This window comes from Vidua chalybeata, chromosome 14 (assembly GCF_026979565.1).
Source record: "Vidua chalybeata isolate OUT-0048 chromosome 14, bVidCha1 merged haplotype, whole genome shotgun sequence".
NCBI classification, from domain to species: domain Eukaryota; kingdom Metazoa; phylum Chordata; class Aves; order Passeriformes; family Viduidae; genus Vidua; species Vidua chalybeata.
In genome coordinates this window covers 17,449,493-17,463,835 of record NC_071543.1, presented here as the reverse complement: position 1 = coordinate 17,463,835, position 14,343 = coordinate 17,449,493, and the positions used below count along the sequence as shown (strand labels likewise).

Below are 14,343 nucleotides of genomic sequence, written 5' to 3'. Positions count from 1 at the left end.
CACGTTCATGCACCAGTGCCCACTAAATGACAATCACAGGATCAAGCTGCTTCAACAGTTCCTCTCTCAACTCAGAAGCCAAAATCCTCCCAAAGAATCCAAACCCAGCCCCAGCTCCAAGCTCCTGGTGAGGAAATGCTGTAGGAGAGGAACAGGAGGAGCCCATCAATGCTCCATCAGCTGTACAGGGACTGCTGGAACCAGACACTTCCCCAAAGCCTGTTCCTGCACATGAAGGGTTAACTTCTGCTGGTAACTGAGGAGCACAGCAAGCCCCCTCAGGACTGCACATAAACATTATTGATTGCAGCCTCGGATCGATGAGGCTTAACTGCTGTGATTAGCAGCTGCCTGGATGAGGATTTGGGATGTTTGGCCATGCAGGGGCTGGGAACAGGGCAAGCACTGCCCCGGGAGCCTTTACTGGGGAAAGAGGGGAATTCTGTGCTTTGGAGAGCAGCAGCTGAGGGACTGCCCTGCAGCACAAGGCCTGCAGATTTACAGATGGGTATCTCCTCTCTGCTTGCACAAACAGCACCTATCTGGCACCGCAGGGAAGGGTTTCTCCATTGAGAATTTCTGTATTTTAGCCAGCTCTATAGACTGGAAGCCTGCACAGCCAGCATTGCACCTGCTAAAGAGAAACGCACTCAGGCATGAACAGAGCTCTGAGGGCTTGTTCATTGCTACCTCTCAATTCCTACACCAGATTTACCACAAGCTTTGGGAGTAGAGGCCTCTAGAACAAACCTAACTTCCAGGATTTCTGCTTCTTTCGTTCCCTCACATCACCTCTGAAGCCACATACTCCACGTGCAGTACACTGACACGCAGGGAATAAACAGCAAAAATGGCTCTGAAATCCTGCACATAAAACATTTATAATAAACATTTTTTTCAAGTAATTGCAAAGGCCAAAGCATTCAAACCCATTCTGTGTTAAGAAAGATTGCATGTTAATATCCATGTTCCTTTATTGCTTTTTGCATGATTAATTATTGCTGTATTCTTGGTTAAGTCCTCATGAAGCAAAAGGCTGATCTCTCAAACCTCCTTCCCAAAATAACAAACATCCACCACTTCATTTCTACACCAGATGCTCACAGTTTATTGACACACCAATAAAACCATCAAACTTTGTTTTGTCAAGTTCTGCAAAATTGTTTTAAGCACAAGCTGAAGGCAAGATAACGCTGGCACTTCTCCCTTAAAAAGAACTTAACTGAAAGGGGACCCCAATAGTCTGGCTAGCCAAAAACCAAAATAAATCATCTTGACACGTGACAGAAGAACCACAGATCAACTTGTTGCAACATTTCTTTGCAGATTATTTCCATGAATACTTACATAAACCGCCACTACAGAAAAGAAGTGATTAGAAAAATTGTTCCAGCCTACCTGTGGCTGAGTCCAGGACTCCAAGGTCGCTTCTTTCAAAGGAGTTTGTGGCCTTCCCACTTCTTTTGTGTGCTTTTGGGAGAGAAAAAAATATGTCAATGATATGTTCAGTCAGCATTCAGCATTAATATCCCTTGAGGGAATCAAACAGTCAGGTACAAATTCCATACAATAATGTATCAATGCATCACTGCACACATTTGGTGTAGGCTGTAATTTTTTTTCCCCCCCAGCTAAGTAACTTTATAGAGTTGTTGTATCTTTCAAGGTGTGGGGGTACACACCTTCATCTGTGCATACAGATAAAAAATTCAGCCAAAAATATGAAATTTGCCACCAGAGTAAGGTTCAGCAGCCGAAATTCAGAGGGAACTCAACTCTGGGTTCTCTGCTGTTTCCTGCCCAGGTTGTGTTATGCTCACTGTAACTTAAATAGATGAATCAAAATAGGCATTTATGGGAAACACTTTTAAAGGCTGCATTATTTGGATGTGGAGCCATGTTTTCAGATGACAGCCCTTGTCTTTCCTTAATCTTCAGAGCTGGAGCCAGGAGACAGAGCAGTTAAAGGATTTCTGTCTCCTTGACTTCCCACTACTTGGAATGTTTTAAGAACAACCACCCCAAATCAAAAGTCCATCTAATCAAATAGATTGAAGTGGTCTTCAAAGATTCTGATCCTTCACATTTTCTTTTTTTACAATACCAAAACATCCTGCAATTATTTATTAACATCTAATTACTCTACTGCAATAATAAATGTATAAGATTTTGGTCACTGGGACTGAGCATTGAACAGGATGTTGGCACCTTTTAATTTTCTCTATATGTGTTTCCAGTGAGGGAATTTTACACACTGTTGTAAAGGATACAAGTCCCATATTTTCTTTCTCCCTAAATTTTTGTTCTGTCATAAAACAGAAACGATGGCATTCACAAGACTAAAAAAAAAAAAAAAGATCCTCTGCTGAAATACTTTTAAGCATCATCAGGATTTTCCTCCTCTTGAAATACATCTCTAATGCACTACCCTTTGACCATACCCAATACAAATATCACATTTTCCACATCTCACATCAGAGTGCTCCTAATGCCCATGGAGACTGCAAAGACTGACAAAGAAAAGGAGAGAGATGCCATTGGATTTTTTGTCTTTTACAACAAACTATTGTTTTTTAAATACAGAATTTGTGGGCAACTTCAGTTTGCATGGAGCATTCACAGGGCTTCTTTCAAAAAGCCACCTTATTAAATGGCAATTGTGTTTTGGCAGGTTGGATTGCCTGTAATAATAGATTACAAGCAATAATTTTTACCATATTTTGTTATTTTATATTTTGGGGTAGCAATGGAAAATGATTCATTCTTGAAATAGAACAATAAGTGCATTTCAAAAGCAAAAAGAAATAACCACAGATTTAGTGAATGCTAAACAGAGTTAAAATGAATGCATCTGGAAGTGGAAGGTTGTGTTTTTCATGTGTTCAAAAGAAAATGTAACTACCTTATAATCTTGCTTTAATCATCAGCCATCAAAGGGACCCAAACACACAATGAAAATTATTAAACATATCAATTGTGATGCTAAAGATACCATAATAATGCAACATGGGCCAGCCTGCCAGGAACTGATGTTAAAAATCACATTATTTCTTGAGAAATAATTCTTCGTAACATTTCACACTAGTTTTTCATACATTTGTCCACTCAGAGAGCAAAGAGAAAAAATGAATAAACAAGTGATTATGCAAGGAAAGCAGATGTAAAAGTACATTTAGGTGAAACAGCACTTAAAGTGTTTGAGTAACACTGGAAACCATGTTCTAAATCTTAGACATGGCTTAATGAGAACTCAAAGGGCTTAACGCTGAATTTTATTTAGACTGGTCCCATATACATCCTGAAGTCCCCCCTGCCCTGCACCTAAAGAGAACCTCTCACCCCACTCTGCAGATAAAATATCAGGAAACAGGGACAGCACACAGGAAGAGTGAAAACAGTGCAGATTCCAGGGAAACTGCTGCTCCTGGAGGGAAGGAGGGCAAAACCAAGCAGCAGCTCCTTTATCCCTGCAGGCTGTCCTCACACAGGAATCACCTTTGTGGCTCTCACTCCAATTTTCCAACGCTGTTTCAGAACCAGCCCTGGTTTGCCATGGAGAACGTGGGAGGGGATTTGTGTGATCACTCTGCACGTGGACAAACACGTCCCACAGGGGCTGTGAGCCCACAGGGGACAGCTGGCACCCACCCAGTGCCTGCACCAGTGACAGGAGGCAAATCCTCTGCAGCTCCAGCCCAGCAGCTGCCCCTCTCCAGGTGTGATACCTGCTCTGAAGTACCTGCTACAACAGCAGCTACACCTGGAGTACAGAGCTCCTTACTCACCCCTGGCTGAGATACACACACCTTGTGCATGGATCACACCAGCAGCACTCAGCCACAAGTTCTCTTTCCTCTGGTATAAAGAAGGATGAGAGACAATCCTCACAGGAGCTTCTTCCTTCCAGCACAGATAAAGAAGCTCTTACTAAAACTGGGAAGCTTCTGGAAGCCTTTATCCCCTTGTTTTGCTTGGAGCATCTTGCTACAACCTTCTGCAGCTTCTCCAGTTCCCCTGAAGAAACAATAGACCATGCCCACAGTCTCCTGTTTATGTTCCCTGCACTTCCCCAGTTGAAGTGAACTGTGGAAGAGTGGAAGAGAACTGTGCTCGTGATGAGATCAAAGATGGAATTGGATTAGATCAAGGACGGAAGATTTCAACCTGGACACGATGCTGTGGTTCCAGCAGTGCCGTTAGAGCTCCCCCAGCCCTTGCACACACACTGATTACAGTTTCTCTGGCAGGCAAGCCTGCCTGGTGGAATAAATGAGGTTCTTTCCATGCTGGAAGAGCCACCTGTACTTCTGTAAGAGCCAGCTGCTGTTCCCTGAGCACGGGGTGTACCTGGACAGCTGCTCCTGCTCCTCCCACCCACCCAGCTCCTCCTGAGAGCTCCCCGTCTGCTGCAGCTCAGGGAGCCACGTTCTGCCCTGCAGCACTACCTGGCACTCGGTGCCACTGCTGTGGTACGGGCACTGAGCAGGGCAAAACCAGACAGGGAACCACACAAAACCTTGCTGGCTGTAAAGGTTTCCTTTATCTCAGAATTATTGCCTTTTGTCCGCTAGGAAATGCAACAATTCCAACTGCTCCCCAGGCCTGTCTACCTACACAAACCTCAATTTTCAGGTATTTTCAATGGGAACAAAGTTTTGGTTTGCTGTGCCATCATACAGCCAGACCCATCACCTGACCACCTAGAAATTACCCTGAGCATGGTGTTAGCAGTCAATAAAGTCCAGCATAACCAGGCCATAAAAAGACTCTTCACAAAACATTTTGCTGATATTTGGATTTTTTGTCTGGTTGTAACAACAAAAGAAAGTTTTAATATTTAATCAAAGCAGTTATTAAATATTTTTTTAAGGGGAAAATGAAATTCATCATGAATATTTTCTGTTGTTTATTAGGAGCAATAAGTTAACAAACATATAATTACTTATGACAACTTGACAGGTAATATCCAGGCTTCCAAAACCTACCAGAGAAAATGAACTCTAAAACAGATTTTAAAGGTTATGAAAGTGTTTTATGTCAGATATCATTTTTGTCTTTAATGGAATGATGGATCTGGGTGTTTCAGAGTGATCCTCACTCTGAAACATGAGGGGGAATCTTTGGTGCATCTGAGATAGAATAAAACCTAATCAGTTTGAGTTAATACAAAATACTGGATTGATTCAGCTGGATAGATGTTACCTCCACGCTTCTCTATCTACAAGTTTCTGCTTTTCTTCAAAGCAAATCTTGACATAAAAAGGAAAAATAAAAAGTTACAACACAACAACTCCAGTTTACCTATTCTGATTTCTGGAAAAGCCCTAGAATTATCTAGGCAGATACTACCACCAGTAATTCTAATGGTCATTGATTACTGTGAGTAGTAACAGCAGACTGAAATTCCAAGATAATACCATGCCTTAGGAAACTGCTATGACAGCATTAAAATTTTCTGACTCCAAGTGTCCCACTCCTGCACTTTACAGCAAAGGAAAAAAAAATTGTATGAAACAAGCTTTCAAGCTGAAAACTTCTATGGCTCAAAGTGAAATTTAGGAAACAAACAGCAAAAGACATTTGCTAAGTTGTATATCAGCTATCTTACATTATCATGATATAGTTGGGATTGCAAATGTTTATCTGTTTCGGGCAACTTCTATCTGCCAAAATCTACATTTTTAGACAGAAAGTGCACTCTCACTACTTTCCTGCCGCAGATTTTAATCAGGAAATCAGGTACACTGATTTTACTGTCCAGGCAAAATGTCTTTGCACTGAGACAGAGGAACCCTGTCAGCTGGGGAGGAGATTATCAACAATGCCTCCCCCTTGCCTCTAAGTTGATTTCAGGTAATTGGATTCCTGCAGTCCTGTCCTTCAGCCTGCCAAGATCCTTCACAAGAAAGGTGAACAGAAGGGTTAATTTTAGTGACAACAGTATATAATTGTTTATGCAACAGATTGCTAAAACAATTATTCTATTCTGAGTTTCCAAGGTTCATATATTTGTATCTAAAGCAAGCCACAGGACAGCTGAAATGGAGATGCTCTTAAGGATTCCTGTAGGAAGATTTCTGCTTTGTGTTCAAGAAACAAAGTTCTGCCTTTTGCCAGAGGACAGAAATACAAATAAATATAGAGATAAGAATCCCTTTCTGGAGAGATCAGTGAGGAGCCCACAAAATCTGGAGCCCTGAAATGTGACTTAGGAGCTTTCCAGAGTAAGCAGCAACCTGGAATCACCACTGACAACTTCCACTCTTTGTTTTGCTGTACCAGCTGCAGCTCCATCTCTGGAAGTACCAAAATGCCCTGTGACGTGGCTCTGCACCCTCCCAGCAATTCCTTGGGCTCAGAACCCACAATTTCACCCAGCAAGTCTCTAATGGAGCTGCCAACAGGCAGCTTTTACTTTGCAAGTATTTCTTGAGAGATGCAATAAATCACCCAGAGCACATCCAGCGTTAGGACATGATTCCCAGAGGTGCAGCACACCCACAGCTGTTCTGCTGTTCCTGCAGGGAAATCAGCCCTTGGCTCCCTTATTTCCCTCCTTTGTTCTAACAAATCTCTGGGCAAAGCTGGTGCAGGGCAGGAGGCAGGGGGATGGAAGATAAAGGCAGGGTGTGGGGTGTAGCACACCAGCAATGCTCAGAGGTTTAACAAAGCCTGACATGAGATTTGCCAGATGGTTCTGTACCGGATTGTAAAACTTTAAACTAATCTTCATTTAAGAGTTTTAAGGGCTGTATCCTTCTTATAAAGCCTCTTGCTCTTTTGCCTGGTTGATTCTGGTAAATTATAGATCAGACTTTAGAAAACTGCTTCCATGAACAGCGGCTCCTTAAATCTCAGCTAAACTGAGCAAGAAGATTACATGTTATTATGATGTAGCACAGCAGGATTTTTGTACAGCAAACATAATGATGTAGAGAAGGATAAAACTATCATTCTACACAAGGAGGTCATCCACAGAAGAACAATGCTCTCTGTACAGCAGCCAAATCCATCCCTACATGCTGAATCTTCACTGGGAAAATGCTTTCTCTTAATGGTTCTGTAAAGAAACCCAACCATAAGCAAAAAACCCGAATCTGCACTTAGGATTCAACCATCAAGCATTGTACCACAAAGGAGATGTCATTAGGGAGAAATTATTCTAAATACTACTAGGAAAAGTATCTATTTCAGGGGCAATTTTAGGGTAAATGCATCTTGTTGGTTTTATGCAAGGAGAAAGGATTTTCTGTGAATCCCAAGGGATATGTCAGATAGTGTACGTAGCATTAAAAATTAAAATGCTCACTAATCTTATGAGAAGGTATATATACTTTTAATTGTAAATCAAATCCAGTTCACGCGGAAAAGCACAAAGCAGAGTCACTACACTCGTGTAGAAATTCTTTCCACCTGATATTTGTATTTGCCATCTTACTCAGTATCTTCACAACTAAAATTCTAGTAGAGAGAACTGCAGATTTCAGACACCACATGATGATAAAGTTGAAGTGGGAACAACAGAGAATAAATCCAGGTGTTCAGTAACCAGCAGCAGCAAAACTGCAAAAAATCAAGAGACTGAGACCACCAAGACTGCAAGTTGATACACGAGTTTGATACTAAAATCAATTTTTTGAACAGGTGATACAAATGCTTAAGTCTATTCAGCTCTGAGGCAGCATCCTATTGCATTTGCTCTAATTTCCTTTTCCTCTACATGATTCTGATTGCAGTGTAGAAATGTCAAATGACCTCCTTCTTCTCTCTCTTTTTTTTTTTTTTTTTTTAATTGAAACATTGTTTTCTGCACATGAAAGCTTTTGACTTAAAAGCAAGCAGGTGTGATATTCACAGCCGTGGTCCTTTCAAAATGTCATGCACAAGAATTATACAGATTTATCCTAAAGTTTCCTGTAAGAATAGCAGCATTTTGAAATACCTAAGAAAAATGCCTGTGAGAATATACCAGTGAAGACTGTTGCACAACTGATTTTATTACATTTAAATTACAATCAGAAACTGTGTTATCCTTCTGTTTTATCTTGCACGTTATTGCTTATAAACTTAAGCAAGTTTCCCAGATTTTAAATATGATGAAGAAATTCCTAATAAATGCACAGTTAAATGTTTTCTGATATAAGAACAGAGGATTTACCACAAATTCAGATAATCCTAAAGGAGAAAAAAAAAACCTTCAAATTTCACAAACACGGAGCTTTTTTAGTTCATATACATAAAAATGTTAGTGGTAATAGCTGATAAAATATGCTTACTCTATATGTTCTGGCTTGAAAGTATTTACATATATAAAACTAATGTGACATTAGATGCTAAGGTATTCTTACTTCAAGTGAAAGGAGGGAAAAAACACAATATCAAACAGCTTGTTTTACTTGCCTGAGCTCTACTTAGCTTTTAAAGAACGAATATAAATGTACACAAATCCGTTTTGTGACTCGGATATAAAGCATTGTATTAAAAATGTAGTACATGGTAGCAAAACGATGAGATTTTATATTCCTGCATATTTCCTCCAGAGTTGTTAAAATTCACATTTCTTGTTATATCCTGTCATAAAAATAGTTTCTCTTTCTGCAGGTTATTCAGGAAAAACAGAGGAGCCCCTGCCCGGGTTCACCTTGTCCAAATGTGGGGCTTTTTTTAGGGCTTGTCATCTTCTTTCTCTATGGCATGACTAAGTTATACTTTACAGAAATCCAGCTTCTTATGAAGAACATTTGCAATTTAAATTGCTTTTTCTCTCTGAACATTAAGTCTGAATTGGATAAAGTTGTTAAAAGCTAAGGCTTCCTAGTTTTTTTACTAATCAAGCCAACCAAAATTACATTATCAGAGTCAGCCAGGAGTAGCGAGGACCTGGTTGCTGGAGAAAGGCCTGAAAGGGAATCTCACACACTGATTACAGCCAGGGGAGAATGGCTGACCAACCTCTACACTTTAAGCTTTGAAGTGTGGCAGAACTAAGGAAAATGTGCCACCTTAAATTAGATTTTTCCAGAAAGTTGATAAATAGGCTTACTCATAAAGAGCAGCAAGACTAATCTGCAATTCTCCTGACATTAGACAACATGATCTATAGAAGCCTTGTTGGATCATCAGTTCCTTTCATTTGATGTCATCCTATTTATATTCCTTATCCCCAGCTGTGACTATTCGTCTTATAAAGTATGTTAGATTTTTCTAGTACATATTGGAGCTCTGAGTATATGAAGAAAAATAAAAAGTCAGTTGTTCTTCAGGTGGCAGGAGTGTGTCCAGGACAGGCGCTCCGACCATAAATAACCCCTCAAGAGATAAAGAAATATGTTGGGAAATGCTTTTATTGCTCCTTATCATGACTTTGAGTAAATTATTCAGCCTCTATCCTAAGCTGTGGTACAGAATTCAGACTGGATGTGACTTGTGAAGGAGGGAGGAGCAGGGGGAGGCAGGTGGGAGTCCCCAGGGGCCAGAGAGGGTGAGAGTGGCTCCAGCTGCCCCAAGACTCATCTGTGCAAGGAGGCTCCATCGCCCACTTAAGCCAGGAATGTCTGTGGGCTGGAGCAGCACGGCTTGGGAAAAATTTATAGGTCTTTTGATACTTTGCAGGTGGTCAGGATAGAGCCCAAAATTTCCATACTTTTCTAGTAAAATCCATAAAAATTTGTATTGCACCAGCAAGAAACTGGTGCCTGTCAGCCTCACTGCTGCTTCTTCCCTTGCCTTGGACAGCTCTGCACATCAGCCTCCCATCAAGAAGGGAAATACAAATATTCCCTTTTTCTTAATGGGAAAGTGCCATCACAGATGCCCACAAAGCCCCATCACGTTTCCCCCAACACTCCTGTGTTGTGCCAAACCCATCCTCACTCTTTGTTAGAAATCCCTTCTGAAGCTACAGGAAAGATTCTACCTTGATGTCACAGGTTTTGCTGTAGTTTGTTGTCAAGAGAATAGTCATTCTATTTCAAGAGGAATCATAAATTTATAACCATTGTTTTTTTCAGCTGAACCTAACAAATAATAACATTACAAAATTATTTCTGTGGCTGACCTATATAATGTGTCTGCTGTGCTGCCTTTCTGGAAGGAGGGAACGTAAAATTCATCAGAAGCTGCACTAAATAAAGAGATCTTGGAAGCCCTGACAGACTGAGGCCAAGGTCCACCAGTGCCACAATTTCCCTGGCTCGTGAGTGCCTCCCTAAGCATGGCAGATTTGTGTCCTTGGGGCATGAAGGCAGGACAGGAGTGCAAATCAGGCAGGCTCAGCAGCATTCTCAGTTTGAGGTTCTGTTCTTTGGAGGGTTTATAAGCCCACCCAGGGATATTCAGGGCAGTTCCTGTAACACAGATGTGTTATCATTATATTCCAGATATCATTATAAGGCTCCTTGGCCCAGATATTGGGTTGGATTTAAATGTTAAATATTAAATTTAAATGTTAAATATTTTATACAAGAACTACCTCTGTGATCTTGTCCCTGCTCTGACCAGAGCTTTGCTCAGAGCAGGGTCAGGCAGCAGAGGCAGAAGTCACCTGCTCCTTGTGGTGGCCAGCACTGAGTGTCCCCCACAGCAGATGAAGCCATAGATTGAATTTAGAAAACCAAAGCTCACTTTAAATCCCCTCTTGTTTATTCTGCAGAAAATAATGCATCCTAATGGATTAAGGAAAACAATGTCAATATTGTCACTGCTGTCTTTTACGCAGAGCTCTCATACATGTTAAGGAAAATGGCAATTTGTTTATTAGGGGCAGTTGCTTCCATTCTTACAGATGATAAATTCCAGGAATAATTTGAGCTTTTAGAAATAGTTCATGAGATAAAAATCATTAAGGCATCATTCTGATGCAAGGTGAAGGGTTTGCATGTCTCATATGAGGGATCTGAAAATAAACATTGGGAACATTTCAGAGCAAAAACCAGAGAATGTGGCCATCACTGGCTTTCCAAACTGCTTACACTGAATTCTTACTTGTCTTAGATTAAGCACACATTCAGTGCAATAACATATGGCAGTGAAATCAGACATAGTAACTGCTTTTATTACGTGAAATACTTTTATAAAAGTGTGCTACTCTGTCCAAATGAAACAGACTGGGAATAATTCCACTTATAAAGATTGTTATGCAAGTCTTGTATTATCTTCTCTAATACCTATGATGTATGTATTCCATAAAAAAAACATTCTGTCATCTCTAGACTACTGCATTAAATCTACTCGTGTAAGTTCTTCAGGAATTTTCCTTAAGGAACATGAAACACTTCCACCATTTACGTGGCACTGACCCTTAAACCTTATCAGATTATGCTCTTTTTTATTATTCCAGCTCCTACATCTCATGAATTACTCACTGAACTGAAAGATCTGAACTTGCATCAAGTGACTTTTCTAGCAACAACGCTGGTTCAAGGATCAATGAAGGAAAAAAAAAAAAAAAACAGCAAACAAAAAACAAACCAAAACCCCAAAGCATCAAACTCCACAAAATAACCCAAAATATCCTAGTCTGTACTCTTTATCTTTACAGACTATTTGATCTTTTAAATTTAAGTACCACTTTGTATTTTGTGTGAATTGAAACATTATCACCGAGAGAAATCAAACAAAACATATTGAAGCAACCTAAGTAAGGATTTGTCCCACAATCCTTTAAGTATTCTCCTCATTTCTGCTACAATGTAAATAAAGATAAAGCACCTTTATTACAAAGATGTAAAGATGTTACGATATGTCTCCACATATATAAAAGCCTCAGCATTCAAAGGTAAAAATAATATTTTTCCTTTCTTTACTCTTGCAGGCTTATCTCAAAGGGAGCAGTTGGAAAGAAAGAGGAGGCCATGTAACACGTGTTGACTGAACCAAATGGAATTTTCCAGGCAGTGCAGACAGGCTGGCTGTGCTCTCTGGAGCTGAGAGCTGCTCAGTATGAGTGAAGTGGAACTCAAAATCCCACCATCATGAACTTTTCATGTCCTTCACAATCCCCGTGTCCGACTCTGATGCAGCAGTGGCACAAATAACCCTCAGCAAGGTCCCCATTGGCCAGCCCAAGGAACCTGTGCTGGCAACAGCCTACAACTGACAGCACACCTCGTTTCCTGAGCAAACAAGGAGCTGGAATAAAAAAGGAAAATGAGGAGAAGGAAAATGTCACTGCTGCTCAGTCAGTGGGTGCTCAGAGACACTGCTGATTAATGTATTAGCTGAAGAGCCCAAAAAGACAAACCTTTTGAATCGGGGAATGAAAAGACATTTGTTCTCCTTTGTAGACAAACACTGATTATACCAGGGAAATTTAACCACTGCAAATATAAAAATCACAGCTAAAATAATTAATAAAAGTGGTAAATGACATGACAAAGGAAATGACATGAAAGAGCTCCCTCAAAACCACCTGCTTATGACACACAGTAAAATGAGCACGTGTCACGCGACTGATGCGAGACAAAAGATCAACAACGGTGGAGGAAGACTTCTGGAAAGCTGGAGATCAAATGAAAAATGCAAAACTATTTTCTGTGTTAAATATGTATGATAAACATCAACAGACCCAATCCTGCCTTGTCCTGGATCCTGAGAGTGAGAAATTTTACATAACCTTGCATCTCTCCTTTGTGGGAATTCTTAAGGAAATATTTTATATCAGTGAATTTTTTGTTTCTTTTTAAACAATTTTAGCAAGGCCAAAAGCAATAAATAGAAGATAGGAAAGTTTCATGTCATATTTCTATTCCTAACACTCAATGAACCACATTACAAATTCAATTGTCTCTCTCCTTGTACCCAACTCATGACACAGAGAATACAGACTCATCTTTCCTAGACAAAATACCAATAATACAGAATCCATCTTTCAACTTCTATTCAGATTATGTCTATAAATATGACATTATATAAATATAATACTATAACATTATTAAAAAAAAACAGACAAAACTACTGTGAAAGTAATTTTTCTACTTCTCTATTTACACATTTTTCCTAGATTTACCTCTTACTTTAAAGAAATTGCCTACTGTAGAGATTTCATTGATATTCACTTTAGGGAAACCAGTTGATTTCAGCAAAATTTAGTGTGGAAGAATCTTATCATAAAAGATTAAATGGCTCTAAAGGAAGTTACACTGCTGAAGTAAAACCTTAAATAGTTATATCCTTACAAAAGTTGAGTCTGATATCTCAGCCAGAAATCAGACCAGCTTTAACAAATGGTAACGTTTCCCTCCCAGAAACACATTTAATTTGATTTTTCCTCTCCCTTACTTTCTCAGTCCTTATCACTCTATCTCTAGTTTATAAAACCTCTTCAAGCAATTTTCTGCCAACAACTGGCTTCTTTAATTTACCTCTACCATAAATTCCCAACCACCAGAGTAGATTCTTTGCTGCTTTAGATCTGCATTTAATTCCACATCCCTTCATTTCACAAATGCCCACCTTTATCTACATCATTTTACTTTGGGGTATCCTTTAACTTAGTCTTCCCTAGCCAGAAGTCCTCTCAGACCCTCCCACAAACTTCTGGCTTCAGTAAATTGATTTGCTGTCTCCTCTAACTATCCTCCACAACAAATCAATCCTTTGACTCTTGCAACTTTTCTGAAGCCTCACCTCTTGCCTGCAAGAGGAAAGCTGTAATCACCCTTTATTTGCATTTCTCTGTGGCATTGAAGAAGGATTGATTTAGGATTAAGCATTTGCCATCACAGCTGGGTTCAGACAGAGACAATTGACCCCTCAGCCCTCCCAGTCTCGCTGCCATCACTTCCCATCAGAGCTGGAGCATGGTTGGAACACTGAGACTTTGCTGTCACACACAGAGAATTCCTGAAACCCTCTCACACAGACCAACACCCACCACAGTGAGTGTTTCTCTGAGGAAATGCCTTTCCATCTCACACTTTGGGAAAACTTTCAATTTGCTCCATTTGCCTCACTATTTGAGTGCAAATGAAAAAAAATCGTTTTAAAAAACCCACCTAGGACTTGATCTCAACTGACTAATGACTAGAATCAGTCATGCAAAAATACAGTTAAAAAGCTCTCTTTTTTAAGGGAGTAGCTTCTGGAACTCAACTATCCAGAGTATAATTAAGACTGAGCTGCTCAGACTTCTTGGAGCAAGTCCATAACTTCATATAAGGTGGTTTTGTATTCTGGAAAGATCACCACATCATCTGGTAAATCAGAAAGACAGGAAGACAATGGATACAAATACAGTAAATGTATCTCTCCTACAGAAATATCAGAACAAATGGTGTTGTGCATCTTAGAACATAATGAAAAGCAGAGGATCCATTACTGACACCCAGGTGTATTTGTAGGTCC

The 14,343-nt window shown here is 40.0% G+C and overlaps 1 protein-coding gene across 1 annotated transcript in view; it reads right to left on the bottom strand.

Annotated features, from left to right (window-relative positions):
• Positions 1 to 14,343, bottom strand: part of PCDH11X (protocadherin 11 X-linked) — a 384,263-nt gene that overhangs the window by 227,648 nt on the left and 142,272 nt on the right. The window contains exon 4 of the mRNA XM_053955887.1: positions 1,399 to 1,470. Coding sequence (XP_053811862.1) covers positions 1,399 to 1,470 — 72 coding nt within the window. The remainder of the gene's footprint in view (positions 1 to 1,398; positions 1,471 to 14,343) is intronic.